Source organism: Amblyomma americanum, chromosome 5 (genome assembly GCF_052857255.1).
Source record: "Amblyomma americanum isolate KBUSLIRL-KWMA chromosome 5, ASM5285725v1, whole genome shotgun sequence".
Lineage (NCBI taxonomy): Eukaryota > Metazoa > Arthropoda > Arachnida > Ixodida > Ixodidae > Amblyomma > Amblyomma americanum.
The window spans coordinates 76,459,659-76,476,322 of NC_135501.1; the positions used below are offsets into that span (position 1 = coordinate 76,459,659).

The 16,664-nt window shown below is 50.3% G+C and overlaps 1 protein-coding gene across 1 annotated transcript in view; it reads left to right on the forward strand.

Annotated features, from left to right (window-relative positions):
- The first annotated feature begins 3,091 nt into the window (after positions 1 to 3,091).
- Positions 3,092 to 16,664, forward strand: part of LOC144134829 (uncharacterized) — a 32,282-nt gene continuing 18,709 nt past the window's right edge. Inside the window, exons 1-2 of the mRNA XM_077667654.1 lie at positions 3,092 to 3,183; positions 4,934 to 4,994. Of these exons, the coding sequence (XP_077523780.1) occupies positions 4,934 to 4,994 (61 nt within the window). The 5' untranslated portion in view covers positions 3,092 to 3,183. The remainder of the gene's footprint in view (positions 3,184 to 4,933; positions 4,995 to 16,664) is intronic.

The window sequence follows — 16,664 nt, forward strand, 5'->3', positions numbered from 1 at the left end:
TAATGGATGTTAGACATTTAGGTAGGCCATAATTGTACGAAAAGATACGCACTTATAGTGTATACAATTGCGGCGTTTCTATTAAATATTGTTACGCCTGAATAAAGACAGAAATTGTAGGAGCTGATATCAATCTTGAACTACGCGGCGCAAATAAAGGTTGGCTTGTAATGTCAATAAAGTTGGAAGCCGTCATGAAATTCCTCGTCTTCTGAACATTTAGCACATCGCGCATGCACACCTCTGCGCAGAAGTGGAGAGACCACGCGGGCCAATAGAACTGTGTGCCAGCGCTTTCTCACGATGCATCAACTGTTTTTACGACATGCGTACGGTGACCAATAAAATATGTGAGCCTGCTAGCCCACTCACTTCTGCAAGGCCCGCCTTCAAACATGGCAGTCTTCCCCACTCGCATAGTCTCTCCACTCCTGCGCACACCTGCACGTATTGCCCTGTGCCCGGAGCGTTTGAGATAAAATAAACAAAAACGTAAAGACTGAACTAGAAGCTTGTACCAAAATATGGAAGCAGCAATATTTATGCGCATAACAGAACGCCGTAGCTTACATCCACGATGCTATTGATAAGCTTGGGAACACACAAGTAACATTTATTTGCTGCGAGAAACACATACGAAGCCATCGATTAGCTGATTTTTTAGAACATTTTTTTTACCTTCAGAACAGCAGACGTCATTTAGATGAAGGAGTCGGTATTATTTCAAAGGGAGGATTCATGAGCATGTAAATACTCATACACCCACACCTGGAGACGTGGTAAACAGACCGAGGCTTAACTACTCAGTCACGGCTTTGTCCCTTCACTCACCGCCCTCAGACGCCTTTGGCTGCCAAGAAGTGCGAGAGGTAATAGAAGAGGTTTCGCGGCCCTTTATTTTCGATTAAAATAAATTTAATAATAATAATATTAGTAATTGTTTTGGGGGGAAAGAAAATGGCGCAGTATCTGTCTCATACATCGTTGGACACCTGAACCACGCCGTAAGAGAAGGGATAAAGGAGGGAGTGAAAGAAGAAAGGAAGAAAGAGGTGCCGCAGTGGAGGGCTGCGGAATAATTTCGACCACCTGGGGATCTTTAACGTGCACTGATATCGCACAGCACACGGGCACCTTAGCGCTTTTTCTCCATAAAAACGCAGCCGCCGCGGTCGGGTTCGAGCCAGGGAACTCCGGGTCAGAAGTCGAGCGCCCTAACCACTGAGCCACCGCGGCGGGTAAAAGAAATTAAATTTACAGATTGATTATTCAGGTGACGAAAAATTAGATGCAAGTGGTAGCAGTCCGGTAGATACATTTCAGAAAATACCCCGAAATTTTTTACCAACCATGAATGACCATTTTTATTTACATAATAAACGCGAATTATAAACGTATTTTAATAGGAGATGTGCTCATTGAACTGCCATGCTCAAAATGTGAACTGTTTTCTATTGCAATAGATCTGGAGCATGCTGTCATCAAATTCCTGGTGGTGTGCGACGTGGTACGACAGCGACATAGCCGGTTGTCATTCCTTTTTGAAAGTGGAATAAATTCTGAAAGGACCAGGAGCGCGCTAGACTAACGAACTATTGTTATTCTATGCTCATTTAAAGTGCTAAGAGCGCTTATAAACATGTTATAGACCATGAGCATCTTGGAATTAAAATTTATGCTCCTCAAATCAACTTAGCGATGCCATGCGTTATATCCAGATGGCTGTTGTATCCAGGTCGACTGTAGCGGATGTCGACTGTGCACTGCACTATGCTTAAAGTCTGTGTGATTTATCTCCAAGTGCATTCACTAAATTGCTTCTAAAAAGCATGGTTGGCTATGAATGAAATGTGGAAACTTGTGAGGCGTATACTGATGCCTTGTGGGCGCGACGAGGATCTTCACGTCCAGGAGCTAATTAAAGTGAAGGTTGAGGGTACCATGGCAGGTGACCACCATCCACCTCCCTTTCCCCCTCTGCCCGTCAACAAGAACCTTTCTTACGAAAAACCGTCACCTCTTTTTAAAAAACCTTTAGCGCACGTAGAGTCATTTGCTGATTAACATTCGCATGCCCCCACCAAGAGGCCCATAGATCCGCTCATATAAAGCCCTTCAAGCTGTGGAGCCATAGCTGTTGCCAGCCCCTTCTCTGATACCTGAGGAATAATTCTAAACTGCAAATTGGTGTGCATTTTTTTTAAACAACTTGTGCGCGCTTAATTTATATTCTTTTTGGTGCTTTTGCACCTCAGTGTGCAGTTGAGCCTGCTATAATATATAGTTTACCGTTAGTGTGGCGATTTTTCAGCCGCTAATTGCTGCACTGTTGCGACAGTTAAATACTACCTCGATATCATGGTTTCTTCTTTGACCCTTGATTTTGGCGCATGATACACTTGACATCACAGCGCAATTTTTCCTAACTACAGCACTGCACATTTGTGGTCTAGAGCATGGAAAACGCATAATGCTGCTATTATTACTACTTGAATATATTCTAGGTTTTTCTTCTTATTACATGCTACGTTCTTTTTAGTGTGCTTTTCATTGTTTCTATTTTTTGCGATAGGCCCACCAACAGTGGCTGCCATACCGTACAAGCACCCATGATAATCTAGCCACATAAATATGCATGTGATTCCGGCTCTGCTTTGCGCAGATATGGAACCCGCTCATTTGTTTTGCTAAATGCACAGACAAAAAAAAAGAAAAAGCCGGCAACCCAGCAGTATGCTCTGTGAGGAACTTCTGCTAGCGTGATGGGGCAGGCCTGGATGACAACGCCTGCGGAAATGCCATTTCCCGGCGTCGTGCTTGAGATTAGATGGTTCCCTGTGGGAAAACCAATAAATTGCGAAATGCGGCTCTCTATAGTAAGAGCAAGATGTAGAAGCGCCTTGAAGCCTAGCATGTATGCAGGAAAGGCAAATAAGTCATCCACAAATTCCCGCCAATCAAAGCACACTGCGCGTGGTGGAAGGAAAAAAGAAAAAAAACACACTTAACACATGATCGGCGAGCTGACGAATCCGTCGAGAGAACGATGATTCTTTCACCGATCATGGCCGCCGATGGAACGAAGGCAGATAGCTTAAAAAGCCATTGGAGCTCTTGGTTAGCTAGTCTACAAAAGCAGCTGCACTAGGCCAGTACTCCGACATCGAGACGTCCTGCGCAAAGGTTGGTGGCTTCGCACTAACGATTTCATTCTACTTAGGGGCATTCTACTTAGGGGCTTCTCATTGTGCTTCTATCTGGGCGCTCATGCTTTAAAATTTCCGAACTTATCTTCTGTTGCGCAGACTAAGATGGCTGTACGGATATGAAGCCTGAAGTGCGCGACCTTCACGCCACAATAATAGCAGAGGTATTGAAAAAAGTCAATGGTTTAAATGTATAGATTGGCTTCTAAGCGCTCGTACCAGCGTGATATCGGCGAGATATTGGGAGAATACGAAATAAAATTTCGCGCCAAATAAAGAAATTTTTCTCTTTTTTAAACTGCTCAGCAGTAGAGGTAAATGCACCAGGCCAAACGGAAACAAGATTTTGAACAGTTATAATATAAGCACATCAATATCAATTCTGTTCGGCATTTTAGATTGAGAATTTTTGAGAGGACCTCAAGACAATAGGTGATGCGCTATATCATCCCGAAATTGAGTTCCTGGCCCATGTTTATCCTCGCGTAAAGGCAAAACGGTGTGAATGCCTTCAATCATTGCATTTGAACTTTGCAGACGTAGGAAGCGTTGCGCTGTTTCTAACAGCGCTCATGAAGAACGGCCAGTAACCTGTGGATGGGAAGCCTGAGGAGTACAACATGCGTAAATGGCCATCTGTGTGGTGAAGACAGAAAAACTGTGCGGCTATAAAAGAAAGGCAGTGTAATTGCATTTTCAGTAAGCGAGGTATATCGCATAAATAAAAATAATAAAGTGACAGGTGTCTCAAAGCTAAGTAGAGCCCCACGCTGTACATGTCGACACATTACCACGTATTTGGGACAATGGTTGAGTTCACTGAATTTTGCGCCGTATGGCGCGTGCCAAGAAACTGACACATATATTTCTTCTCTACCTATAATATACAGTTGTAATGAAGGTTCGATCGAAGAACCTTATTGCAGGTGTAGTGCGGAGTCGGATCATTTGGATACTTCGCGACCTGTACAAGTGTGTGTATGCCTCGACTTGTAGCCGTGCAGTGTGAGAATGTCAGTTTTGAAGAGTGTTGCTTGTTTTGATGACAAAACTTTCACTGAATATCGGAAGGATCCTTCTTTGTTCTAATTAAACTAGCTGGAAAATACGCAAGTGAAGCTAGTTTCTTCAAAAATCCTGGTTTTGTCACCCTGAAGATGTCTAGTGTTTAAACCGCGAGCGGCGCTGTAGTGAACGTTTGCCAGGCATCGAAACGCCGCTGCCTTTTACGCCTTCTAGCGATCACCGAGAATATAAATTCTTCGAATAAATGCACTCTATTACATCTGCCTTTAGTTGTACTGCAAAGTGGCTTTTATTCCCACTGAAGAACACGCTGCAAGGTTTTGCGGTGCTAGCTGGCGGTTGTCCCGAATACCTGCTAACGATAAAGAGGCTCCAAATGATTGCACGGCATGAGGCAGCCGACTGAGAAACCCAAAAGTGAAAGGCTGGAGAACGGCTAAATCAGCACTAGCCTGTTTTTGTCGGACTCACTGCTTTTTATCTTGATGCAACTTTCTGTCGTAAGTAGTGCGTGCGCTTCGAATTTAGTTAACGTCTGATCCTGACACTAAGAAAAGCTTCCAGAATGTAAGTCGCTCTTCAAAAAGGGCACAAACAGCTGAGGTGTTCCTTTCAGCAGCACTCACAAGCGCCAAATACCTCTTACACACGTTAAGATATCAGATGATATATTTCGTCATCGTTGGTTGCTTTATTTTCAGATGCAACACTCAACGCTATACCTGATAATCATGGCGGTTTCTATGGCTGTGGATACAATGGGTAAGAAAGCTGTCACAACTTACTGTTCACTTGTAGTGCCCTGTTGCCGCCAGCGCATTACTCCTGGAGAACGTCTCTAAAAGTTTTATTAATGGGAAAGCAATACTAGTCTATGATGGCAGCTGACATGTCCGCAAAATGCGGACGCAAAATGTGGAAGCGAAATCTGTATTTCGATATGACGTCAACAGCAAGTATACAGTAGTGATGATTAAATATGTAAGACAACTGATGTGTAGAGTTTCAGATCATTCTCAAGGTCATGTGAGTCATTGTAATGAGTCATGAGTTCTTCAGACATGGTAATTGCACGAAGCACACACACGTCAGGGTGCAGGACGAGCACAAACGTACAACTGATTTTATTCAACGGGCACATTACATATTTGAAGAAAAAAGAATGCACTTTGATCATGCGCAGTGAAAGGCTACAAAATGCGACAATTAGTAACACAAAGGCCAGAACTTACATTGTCTTTTCGAGGAAGGCTACCTCGCTATTGAACAGTAAAATCGAAGAATCACTAATACATGAACCTCCTCTTTTCTTTACGAAAAATGCTTCCATAATTTCACGTGCGATTGAATCACAACCCTTGACCAGAACTGTAATCTTATTCAGCCGTGGCAGAGCGTAAAAAAAATGAGTATGAAGTACGAAGTCATGAATCATGAACGAAGTCATGAATCAATGAATACGAAGCCATGAATCATGATCGGAATCATAATCAATGTGGTAATAAGCGGAGTCACTGTCATCCTCATCATCAGCCTGACTACACCCACTGCAGGGCAAAGACCTCACCCTTGTCTGTTCAATTAACCTTGTCCTTTGCCAGTTGCACCCATCCTATGCCTTCAAACGTCTTAATATCATCCGCCCACCTAACCTTCTTCCGCCCCCTGCTACGCTTGCCTTCTCTTGGAATCCAATCCGTTACCCTTAAGGACCAGTGGTTATCTTTCCTTTGCATTACATGCCATACCCAAGACCATTTCATCCTGTTGATTTCGACTAGGATGTCACTAGCCCGCGCTTGTTCCCTCAACCACTCTGCCCTGTTCCCGTCTCTTAACGTTACACCTATCATTCTCCTTTCAAATGCTCGCGCCGTTGTCCTTAAGCTGAACGTTTTTGTTTAGCCTCCACGTTTCTTCCCCTTAGGCGAGTACCGGTAAGATACAGCTGTTGTACTCTTTTTTTTCTTGAGCCAACATAGAGCGTGGTGATCAGTGACGACAGCGAATGAGTGGCCGAACAGGTACGGGCGGACTTTAGCTACAGCCCAGACAAGGGCGAGACACTCGCGCTCAGTAATGAAGTGATTTTTCCCTGCGGCGCAAAGTAGGCGGCTGGCATAAGCGATGACGCAATCTTGTCCCTGTTGACGTTGGGCTAGCATGTCACCGATCCCATATCCGGAGGCGTCGGTGCGAACCTCTGTGGGAGACGACGGGTCAAAATGGGCTAAGATGGGCGGAGAGGTTAGCAATTGAACGAGGGAGGAACCACAACATCGTGAAGGTAGCAGAGGCAGGTCGACCACTTAAAGCCGCGAAGAAGGGAGTCCATCATTTGTTCAAAGGTAACCAGCGCGTTACAGAGTCCGAATGACATGACTTTAAATTGGTATAAGCCTTCAGGCGTCACGAAGGTGGTCTTTTCGCGGTCCTTTTCATCAGCGGCAATTTGCCAGTACCCCGATCGAAGATCAACTGAAGAAAAATATTCGGCGCCGTGGAGGCAATCTAATGCATCATCGATCCTCGGGAGAGGATATACATCCTTTTTGTGATGCGGTTTAGGTGCCGGTAATCAACGAAGAAGCGCCAACTGCCGTCATTCTTTTTTACCAGGACAACTGGTGAAGCCCAAGGGCTTGACGAGGGCTCGATGATGTCTTTTGCGAGCATCTTGTCCACCTCTTGATTGATGACGGTGCGTTCAGCGCTGGACACGTGGTACGAACGTCTGTGGATAGGAGCGGCATCACCAGTGTTTATGCGATGCGTCACTACAGAGGTACGAGCCAAAACACGTGCATCAAAGTCGAAGATGTCGCAAAAAGATGATAAAAGGCACCTAAGATCGTGAGCTTGCATCGGCGGTAGGTCAGAAGAGATCATGTCGGCGTAGTCTTGCGTTGGTTCCTCGGTTGATATGGCCGCAGGAAACAGGCTTTGATGAGTAGAAGGTAAGCAGGGTCCACGACTGATATGGCACATTTGGCAGCCGGGCAGAGCGTGGCGAGTGAGATGCCTTGCGGGAGCGGTTGGATAGACGAGCCAAAGTTCAGAACCGGAAGGTACGCTCGGTTGGCCGACATTGTGCAGACAGTGTGCGCAAGCGCAATACTTCGCGAGAGGGCGACGTCAAGGTCCGGAGTGACTACGTAGGGGCCATCAGGGACAGGATGAACAGATGAGAAAGAAATGTAAGTGGCGGCTTTAGGCATTAGACGGACAAAGTCGACAGCACAAAGGCGAGGTACAACTGGGGACGGTGACTCAGCAGAAAGGGGAAGGTCAAGCTGGACAACACTGGTGGCGCAGTTTATGAGGGCTGAATGCTCAGACAGGAAGTCGAGGCCATGTATGACGTCATGAGGGCACTGGTACAGAACATAGAATAGAACGGATGTATGGCGGCCGGAAATGGTCACACGGGCTGTGCATAGTCCCACCACAAGAGGCGTTCCGCCGTCGGCAACGCGGAGAACGGCTTTGGGTGCAGGGGTCAGTACTTTTCTGAGGCGGCGTCGGAGAGTTGAACTCATGACGGACACGTGCGCGCCCGTATCGATCAGGGCTCTGACAGGGACTCCATCGACATGAATAGCGAGCAAATTTTGGTGGGCGCCGAGGGCTAAGCGAGGATTTTGGGACTGGGGCTGTACTGCAGCATCACTTCCAGACACTGCAGTGTCTAGTGTTCCGCTTGCGAGCGTACGTAGGGGCCAGGAGAGGAGCGACGGCGTAGGGGCGAACGAGACTGCCGACGCAGGGGGGACGGGAAAACTGGCTGTTGACTGTAGCACTCTGCTGGGCTGGAGGGGGCGTGAAGTGGCTGGGCTGTTCGTCGTTGCGGTGAGAGCTGAGAGAATTGTATGCGCTACGACGGGACCAATAATTGCGACAGTGACGCGAGATGTGGTCAATACGGCGGCAGAGGAAAGAAATGGGCCTGTCGTCGGGTGTCCGCCAGTCGCTAGGGTTGCGTCGACGTGGAGCGAAGTAGGAAGGTCGGTCAGGAGCAATCGCAGTGATGTCGGGTGGGTATGAAGGACGTACGGGGCTGACAGGTTGGAGGCCAAGATTTGCAAGCTCTTGACGGACGACGGCTTGTACCATAGAGATGGTGGGCAAGTGGTTGTCGCCATCACGTAGGTGCAGGGAGGCAGAGGACATGGCTTCGAGTTCGCGTCGAATGATGCGGGTCACATTTTCTGGAGGCGCAGGAGTCTGCCGGTTCAGCCGGTCTTCACATGAGGAAGTGGCAGCCGTGTTGGGGAGGCATGTGTACGGCTGGCTAATACGCCTGCTTTCAGCTTCCTCGAAGCGGCGACATTCCTTAATAATGTCGTCGACTCTAGTGCAATTCTTGTAGAAGAGCAGAATGAAGGCTTCGTCGGCGATCCCCTTCAACACGTGACCCACTTTGTCAGATTCGGGCATGTTATTGTCAACTTTGTTGCAGAGAACCAACACGTCCTGAATGTACGAAACATAGGATTCCGTAGACGTTTGAGCTCGGGATGCAAGGTCCCTCTTAGCGGCGAGTGTTCGGCCGAGCGGCCGTCCAAACAAGTCGCGCAATTGCTGCTTGCAGACGTCCCAGCTGGTCAAGTCATCTTCGTGAGTCTCGTACCAGACTCGGGCGGTGAATTTTAGGTAGAAAATGACATTGGCGAGCATAAGGGTTGGATCCCAGCGGTTGTATGTACTCACGCGTTCATACATTAGGATCCAGTCGTCCACGTCAACGTTGTAAGTGCGAGAAACCGTCCCAGGGTCACGAGGAGCAGAAAGAACAAGTGATGGCATGGCCGATGGTGATGTTTGCTGGCAGGCGTCCTAGGTCATGATGAGCGAAGGCAGTTGTCGGCCGCTGCGGAGCTCCGTCGTTGGTAGACGTAGGGGAAAGGCACACCTCCACCAAACATGTTGCGGCAAAGAATATACTTACATCTATGTACACCAGCGAAGGAACAGCTACGAGCGGCACTCAGAACACAGTCAGAACTTCGTTGTCGTCCTCGTCTTCGTCCACCCGTTCACTCGCTCAGTCTCGTTGTCGTCTTTCCGATTCAATATCTTCAAGTGTTTTGACGTAAGGCTCTCCTACGCCCTGATTACGCAATGCCTGTATGACTGGTGAGGTATCCACTGAGTCAAATACTTTCTTGTAATCAATGAATGCTATATATAGGGGTTCATTACGTTCTGTGCATTTCTCTATCACCTTATGATCTGTTGTGGAATATCCTTTGCGAAAGCCTGCCTGATCATTTGGTTGATTACAATCTAAGTTTCCTCTGACTCTATTAACGCTAACCTTAGTAAATACCGTGTATGCAACGGTCAGTAATCAGATCTGTCTGCAATTTTTCAAGTCCCTGGCGTCTCATTTATACCGGATTAAGATAATCTTTTCGTTCTTACAAGCTTCTGGTACGTCGAGGTCAAAAGGCATTCTGTATACAGGGTGGCTAGTTTTTCTAGCACAATCTCTAATCTGTCCTTAAAGAGATCTGCTGTTTTCCGATCCTCACCAGCTGCTTTACCCCTGTAGCACCCTCTCATGGGCGGCGCCGACAACCCGGCTAGCGCGCGCCACCCTGCGAAGAGAATAAAGACGGCACCTGGTCGTGGCTCGTGCAGCCACGGCTGGCAGTTCTGTTCTGGTGTCGGCTCGTAGCAGTGGTCTCGTTTCCTTCGCTCCTGAGGCGTTAAGCCTACATTGGTGACCAAGGACGAGCAATGACCGATCCCGCAACATCCACGCAGCAGGATTCGCGTCCGCAGGACGTCTCGTCGCTGCAGTTTCGCCTTCCACCTTTCTGGCCCCAGAACCCGCAAGTTTGGTTCCACCAGGTTAAGCCGCAATTTTGCCTAGCCCGCATCACGTCGGAGACGACGCGCTACTGCCATGTTGCCTCAAGCCTGCCTCCTGACGTTGCCGGTGAGCTATCCGACGTTCTCTCCGCCCCCATGGGTGCTACACCATATCAGCACCTGAAAACCGAGGTGCTGGAGAGATTTATGCCGTCGGACCACACCTGCCTGCAGCAGCTCCTTACCGGGGAAGACCTTGGCGACCGGCGCCCCTCCCAGCTTCTGCGCCGCATGCAACAGCTTCTCGGGGAGCGCGACATCCCCAATCACTCAGCGTTGCTTCGAGAGCTTTTCCTCCAACGCCTTCCCCAGCCCATCCGCCTCGTCCTTGGGGCGGCCGGTGACGTCACCCTCGACCGCTTGGCTGAGCTCGCAGATAACATTCATGAGGCCACCTCCCCGTCCGTCACTGCTCTTTTGCCGCCAAGAGACCCAGCGATTTCGCGCCTTGAGGCCCGTCTCGAGGAGCTTGCCGCCTCAGTCGCTGCACTCCGGAGCCGACCTCTGGAGACCCGTCCGTCTCGTCTTGATCATCGCGCTCTTTCGCGCTCACGTCAAGCTCGGAGTCCCAGCCCTACATCTCTCTGCTGGTACCACAGGCGTTTTCGCCACCGGGCCACAAAGTCTACACCGCCCTGTTCGTGGCCGGGAAACGCCCGCCAGGATCACTAACGGCGGCATGTGGTTCCCCCAGTCATTCGAGCCGCCTGTTCATGGTCACTGACAAGTTCTCTGGCACCCGGTTTCTTATCGACACGGGCGCGGAAATCAGCGTGGTTCCACCGACTAAGGCAGATCGTTAGAAGCCATCAGGACTGTCGCTCCGTGCTGCCAACGCCTCGTCTATACCCACGTATGGGCTACGATCTCTCACCCTCGACTTCGGTCTACGCCGCACTTTTCGATGGGTCTTCGTCATCGCAGACGTGGTTCGCCCGATCATCGGCTCAGACTTGCTCTCCTACTTCGACTTAGACGTCAGCGTGCGGCATCGTCGCCTTACCGACGGTCTGACTCATCTCTCCATCTCGAGAGTCTCGTCCGACTTTGCTCCCATGGGCATTCGCACGCTGATACCTTCCTCTCAGTTCGAAAAAGTGTTGGTGTATTTCCTGGAGCTCACTAAGCCATGCAATTTCACTCAGGCGGCTAAACATACTGTGACACACCACATCATCACCCGGGGTCCACCCGCAGCTGTTCGACCACGCCGCTTGTTTGGAGACCGCCTAGCTATCGCCAAACGTGAGCTTGACCACATGCTGGAGCTCAGCATTATACGCCCGTCGTCCAGCGTGTGGGCGTCTCCGCTGCATCTAGTGCCCAAGCGTGATCCCGGTGACTGGCGTTCCTGCGGCGACTATCGGGCGTTGAATGCCAACACATTCCACGACAGCTATCCGCTGCCCCACATCCAGGACTTTACATCGCGCCTCGTCGGCTGCGCCATTTTTAGCAAAGTTGACCTGGTTAAGGCGTATCACCAAATTCCCATTGAACCCACCGACATACCTAAGACCGCCATCACGAGGCCCTTTGGTTTGTTTGAGTACGTCCGTATGCCTTTTGGACTACGCAATTCGGCTCAAACCTTCCAGCGGCTCATGGCTGAGGTCACGCGGGGCCTACCGAGTGTATTCGCGTACCTTGACGATGTCCTCATCGCCAGCCCTACACCTCATGATCATGAGCAAGACCTACATGCTTTGTTCAAGCGTCTGCAGCACTACGGCCAGGTTGTGAATGCCTCCAAGTGTGTTTTCGGTGCTTCTGAGCTCGAGTGTTTAGGTCATCACATATCCTCAGTGGGTATCCGGCCTCTCGCGTCCCACGTCCAGACCATCGAGAATTTTCCCCTGACCACAACCCTGCGCCTCCAGCGACAATTCCTGGGGCTGGTGAATTTCTCCCGCCGCTTTATCCCGCACTGTGCAGAGCTACTTCGCCCGCTCACCGACCTCCTCCGGCCAACCGCTGGCCCGTCCTCTGCAATATCTTGGTCATCAGAAGCCCAGGCCGCCTTTTCTGCCGCGAAGCAAGCAGTCGCTAACACCGTGCTTCTAGTCCATCCGCGCAACGACGCCCCTACGAGATTGATGGTGGATGCCTCCAGCGTGGCCATCGGAGCCGTCTTACAGCAGTACATTAACTCCGAGTGGAGACCATTGTCTTTTTTACTCTCGGAAGCTACTTCTTGCTGAGACCCGCTACAGCGTCTTCGGTCGAGAGCTCCCCGCCATCTACTCCGCTATCCAGCACTTTCGGCATTTTGTACAAGGATGCAAGTTTTACGTGCTAACCGGTCATAAACCGCTGGAATGTGTGTTCCGGACCAACTCATCGAAGTACGTGTCATGTGAACTCCGTCATCTAGCTTATATCTCGGAGTTTACTAACGACATCCGGCATGTGAAAGGTGCAGCCAACACCGCCGCTGACGCCCTGTCTCGTATAGTCGCGGTGGACGCTTCATCTTCCACCGTTGACTGGTCCGCATACTCTTCTGCCCAGCAAAATGACGATGAGCTCGCCGCTTTTCGAGCGAACCCTCGTTCTCTCCGGTTACGGCTTGTGCCTCATCCTTGCTTGCCTGAGCCCTTGTGGTGCGATGTTTCAACGGACTTTCCTCGGCCTTTTGTTCCGGCTTCACTACGTCGCCCTATCTTCCATTCTCTCCATGACATATGCCATCCAGGCATTCGGGCTACTCAGCGCCTTCTCACCCAGCGCTATGTTTGGCCCGGAATCAACGCTGATGTGCGCGCTTGGACGGGCCGGTGCCTACCCTGTCAGTCGACCAAGATCTGTCGCCAAACCAAGACACCTTCCCAAGCCTTTCTACCCCCTGGCCGTCGTTTCGACCATGTTCATCTCGACATCGTGGGCCCTCTACCCATCTCTCGAGGCTACCGCTATATCTTGACCATAGTCGACCGCTTCACTCGCTGGCCGGAGGCAGTCCCCATTCCTGACATCACCGCAGAGACTGTTTCGCGCGCCTTAATGTCTGCGTGGGTATCTCGATTTGGTTGTCCTGGCACTGTAACAACCGACCCTGGACGCCAGTTTACGTCCACCCTGTTTGGTTCCCTTAATATTCTCGGCGCCAGGCATTACCGTACCGCTGCATATCACCCGTGTGCTAACGGCATGTTGGAACACCTTCACAGCCAATTGAAGGCCGCCCTCGCTGCCCGCCTCGATTGCGCCCCCTGGGTCGACTCCTTGCCCCTTGTGCTGCTTGGTCTAAGGGCCGTCATCCGAGAAGACTTACAGTGCTCAGCTGCAGAGCTCGTGTGTGGTAGTGCTTTGCGTCTTCTAGGCGACTTTTTTACATCCCAGCAGCTTCCAGCCCAGCCCCAAAAATTCCTCCAACGCCAGCTGGACTGCGTTAAAGACCTCCGGCCTACTCCCCCACGTCCGTCCCGCCACCATACCATTTTCGTACACCCCAACCTGGCCACTTCGACCCACGTTTTTGTGCGCCGCGACGCTGTCCGAGCTCCACTCACACCGGCTTACGACGGACATTTCCGCGTTCTCCGCCGCACCCCGAAAACCGCCACCATCCTTCAAAACGGCCGCGAAGAGACCGTCACTCTAGACCGCCATCGCCGGCCCTCCGTCTGTTTCGACTTCCAGTCTAGGCGGGGGGCCCTGTAGCACTCTCTCTTGGGCGGCGCCGACAATCCGGCTAGCGCGCCCCACTCTGCGAAGAGAATAAAGACGGCACCTGGTCGTGGCTCATGCAGCCACGGCTGGCAGTTCTGTTCTGGCGTCGGCTCGTAGCAGTGGTCTCGTTTCCTTCGCTCCTGAGGCGTTAAGCCTACACCCCTTTGCATTCCTCCTTAGGCTTTCTTCACTTCCTCATCCGTTACCGGCGGGATGACGTATTGCTGTGCGCTGCTGTCTTCATCAATAATGTTCTGATTACATCGGCTACTGTATAAATTTGTGCAAAACACCTTGGCTACTTTAACTACTTTATCCAAATTGCTAATGAAATTGCCCTTCCTGTCTCTTAACGCACACATCGGGTTTTTACCTGTGCCTAGTTTTCTCTTCACCGCTTTTAGGGTACCTCTGTTCTTTAGAGCATTCTCGACTCTCTCCATATTAAACTTCCTTATGCCGGCTACCTAGCGCTTATTTATTAACTTTGATAGCTCTGCTAGTCATGTTCTGTTTGTAGACATAGATGCCCTCATGCTTTGGCGTTTCTTAATCAGATATTTCGTCTCCTGAGGTAGCTTGTCGGTATCCTGTTGAGCCGTCCAACCGCCTACTTCTACTGCGCACTCCTTAGTGATACCTGTCAGATTATCGTTAATTGTACGGACATTAAGATTGTCTTCCTCAGTTAAGGCTGAATATCTATTCTGCAGCGATATCCGGAATTCCTCTTTTTTCCCTCTTACCACTAACTCGTTAATGGACATCCTCTTCACTAGCTTCTTCCCTTCCCTCTTCATGTCTAAGCTAATTCGAGACCTTACCATTCTGTGGTCGCTACATCGCACATTTCCGAGGACGTCCACATCCTTCACGATACCAGGTTGAGCGCATAGTATCAAGTCGATTTCATTATTAGTCTCACCATCGCGGCTCTTTCAGGTCCACTTCCTGTCCTCTCATTTGCGGAAGAAAGTGTTAATGTTCCGTAAATCATTTATATCTGCGAACTCTACTAATAACTATCTCCTGCTATTCCTAGAACATATCCTATGATGGCCTACCGCCTGGACGGCAGCCTACTTGCCCACCGTCGCATTAAGGTCACCCATCAGTGCGGTGTACTGTGATTTCACCTCATTAATTGCCGATTCCAGGTCTTCATATCAACTTTCAACGGACTGATCATCACGGCTGGATGTAGGTGCGTAGACCTGCACCACCTGCAGCTTGTACCACTTATTATGCCTAATTGCGATAGCTGCCGCCTTTTCGTTACTGCTGTAGAGCTCCTCTACGTGGCCAGCTATACCCTGTTTAATGACGAATCCCACACCTAATTGTCGTCTGTCCGCTTATACGCGATAGCACAGTATTTGCCCGTCCTTTAGTGCTGTATACACCCCGCCTGTCCTCCTAACTTCACTAAGTCCTTGTCAGTGACATTAACTGGCAAGAGAGGGCGCCAGCATCGCTGCGCGAGAGTCTGCAAAAGCCCGCGCGCGGGAGAGGGGGCATGGGCGCTACGGCAGGGATCGTCGGCGCGGGCGGGCGTGTCGCTCGCGGCTCCGCTCTTCGTCGGCGGGGCGAGGAAGCGACGGGGAGACAGGCTCCCGTACTCGTCCCGTCAGGCCTTTGGAGCATCTCTTGCCCTAGCGCGGGCGAACATTCGCTCGGAACCTTGCTGGTGAGTCGGACGACCTCGATTCATTAGCGTACCTTGTTGCTAGCTGGCGTTATTGTTTCTGTAGCAATAAATGCCTGTTTGTGTCAGCCAATGTGTCGTTCCTTTGTTCCCTCAGAGCAAGGCCCGCCGTGCGCTCGAGCGCTCGGTAGCGTACGCGATGACGGGGTGGGGTCCGGGCGGCTTTGAACCGTGCCAGCCGCGATTAAGCGGGGAGAACGTACTTATCTCCCCAATTCAACCCCCACAAACTGCACTGCTAGGCCAGCCTTCCTAGGTAACGTTCTAGCGTAAAACGTGGCGAGGTTCAGATTCCAATGGCGGCCTGTCTGGAGCCAGAGATTCTTAGCACCATCCGCGGCGTCACAGGTCTGACCGCCGCCTTGGTCAGTTGCTCCGTAGCCGCTGGGGACTGAGGGCCGAGGGTTAGTTTGCTCATAGAAGGTTGCGGCCAAGTACTACGCCAAGGTGGCCAAATATTGTTCTGGTGAAGGAGTTCGTTGTAGGTTCTCGTCACCGAGATCAGGCCGCACCCCGGACCTGGCTATACAATTCCTTCGTCAGGCGGAGTTTCTTTTTTTCAAACCCGGTGAAGGATTGCGCGCACAGAGATTCAAACCGTGGTCCTCTTGTATGCGAGGCGGACGCTCTACCTCTAAGCCCGCAGTACAGTCAGTCCACAGAGGGCATGCCTTAGCCATGAACTTGACCAACTGTACTACCAACCGCTATCCGAAAAAAGAATTCTACAACATCGAAAGGACCTACCGTCGCAGAAGAAGGCCGTGCAAGCGCTTTTGCGCTTCTTACAATCTACCAGCCTGTGTGAAAGACTTTAACTGGGACGCCTTGTGTCTGTGTGTCTCCATGTGTGCACGTTCCTTTTTTGCGTTTTCCTCTCTGTCATCTTTCTAACCCCTATCCCCCATCATCAGTGTAGGGTAGCAAACCGGAGACTCACATCTGGTTAACCTCCCTGCCTTTCCTTTTCATTCTGTCTCTCTCACAGGGATTGAGTCGTGGTCATCAAAGCCATTTGTCATGATCATAAGTCATGGACTCAAAATGGGTCACAAAAATGCTGAGTCATGGTCAAAAGTGCTGAGTCATGGGTCACAAAATGGTCACAAAACTTGCCGAGTCATGGTTCACACAATAGGTCACAAAAAATTACCTGCGGTTTAACTACTGCTGAACCT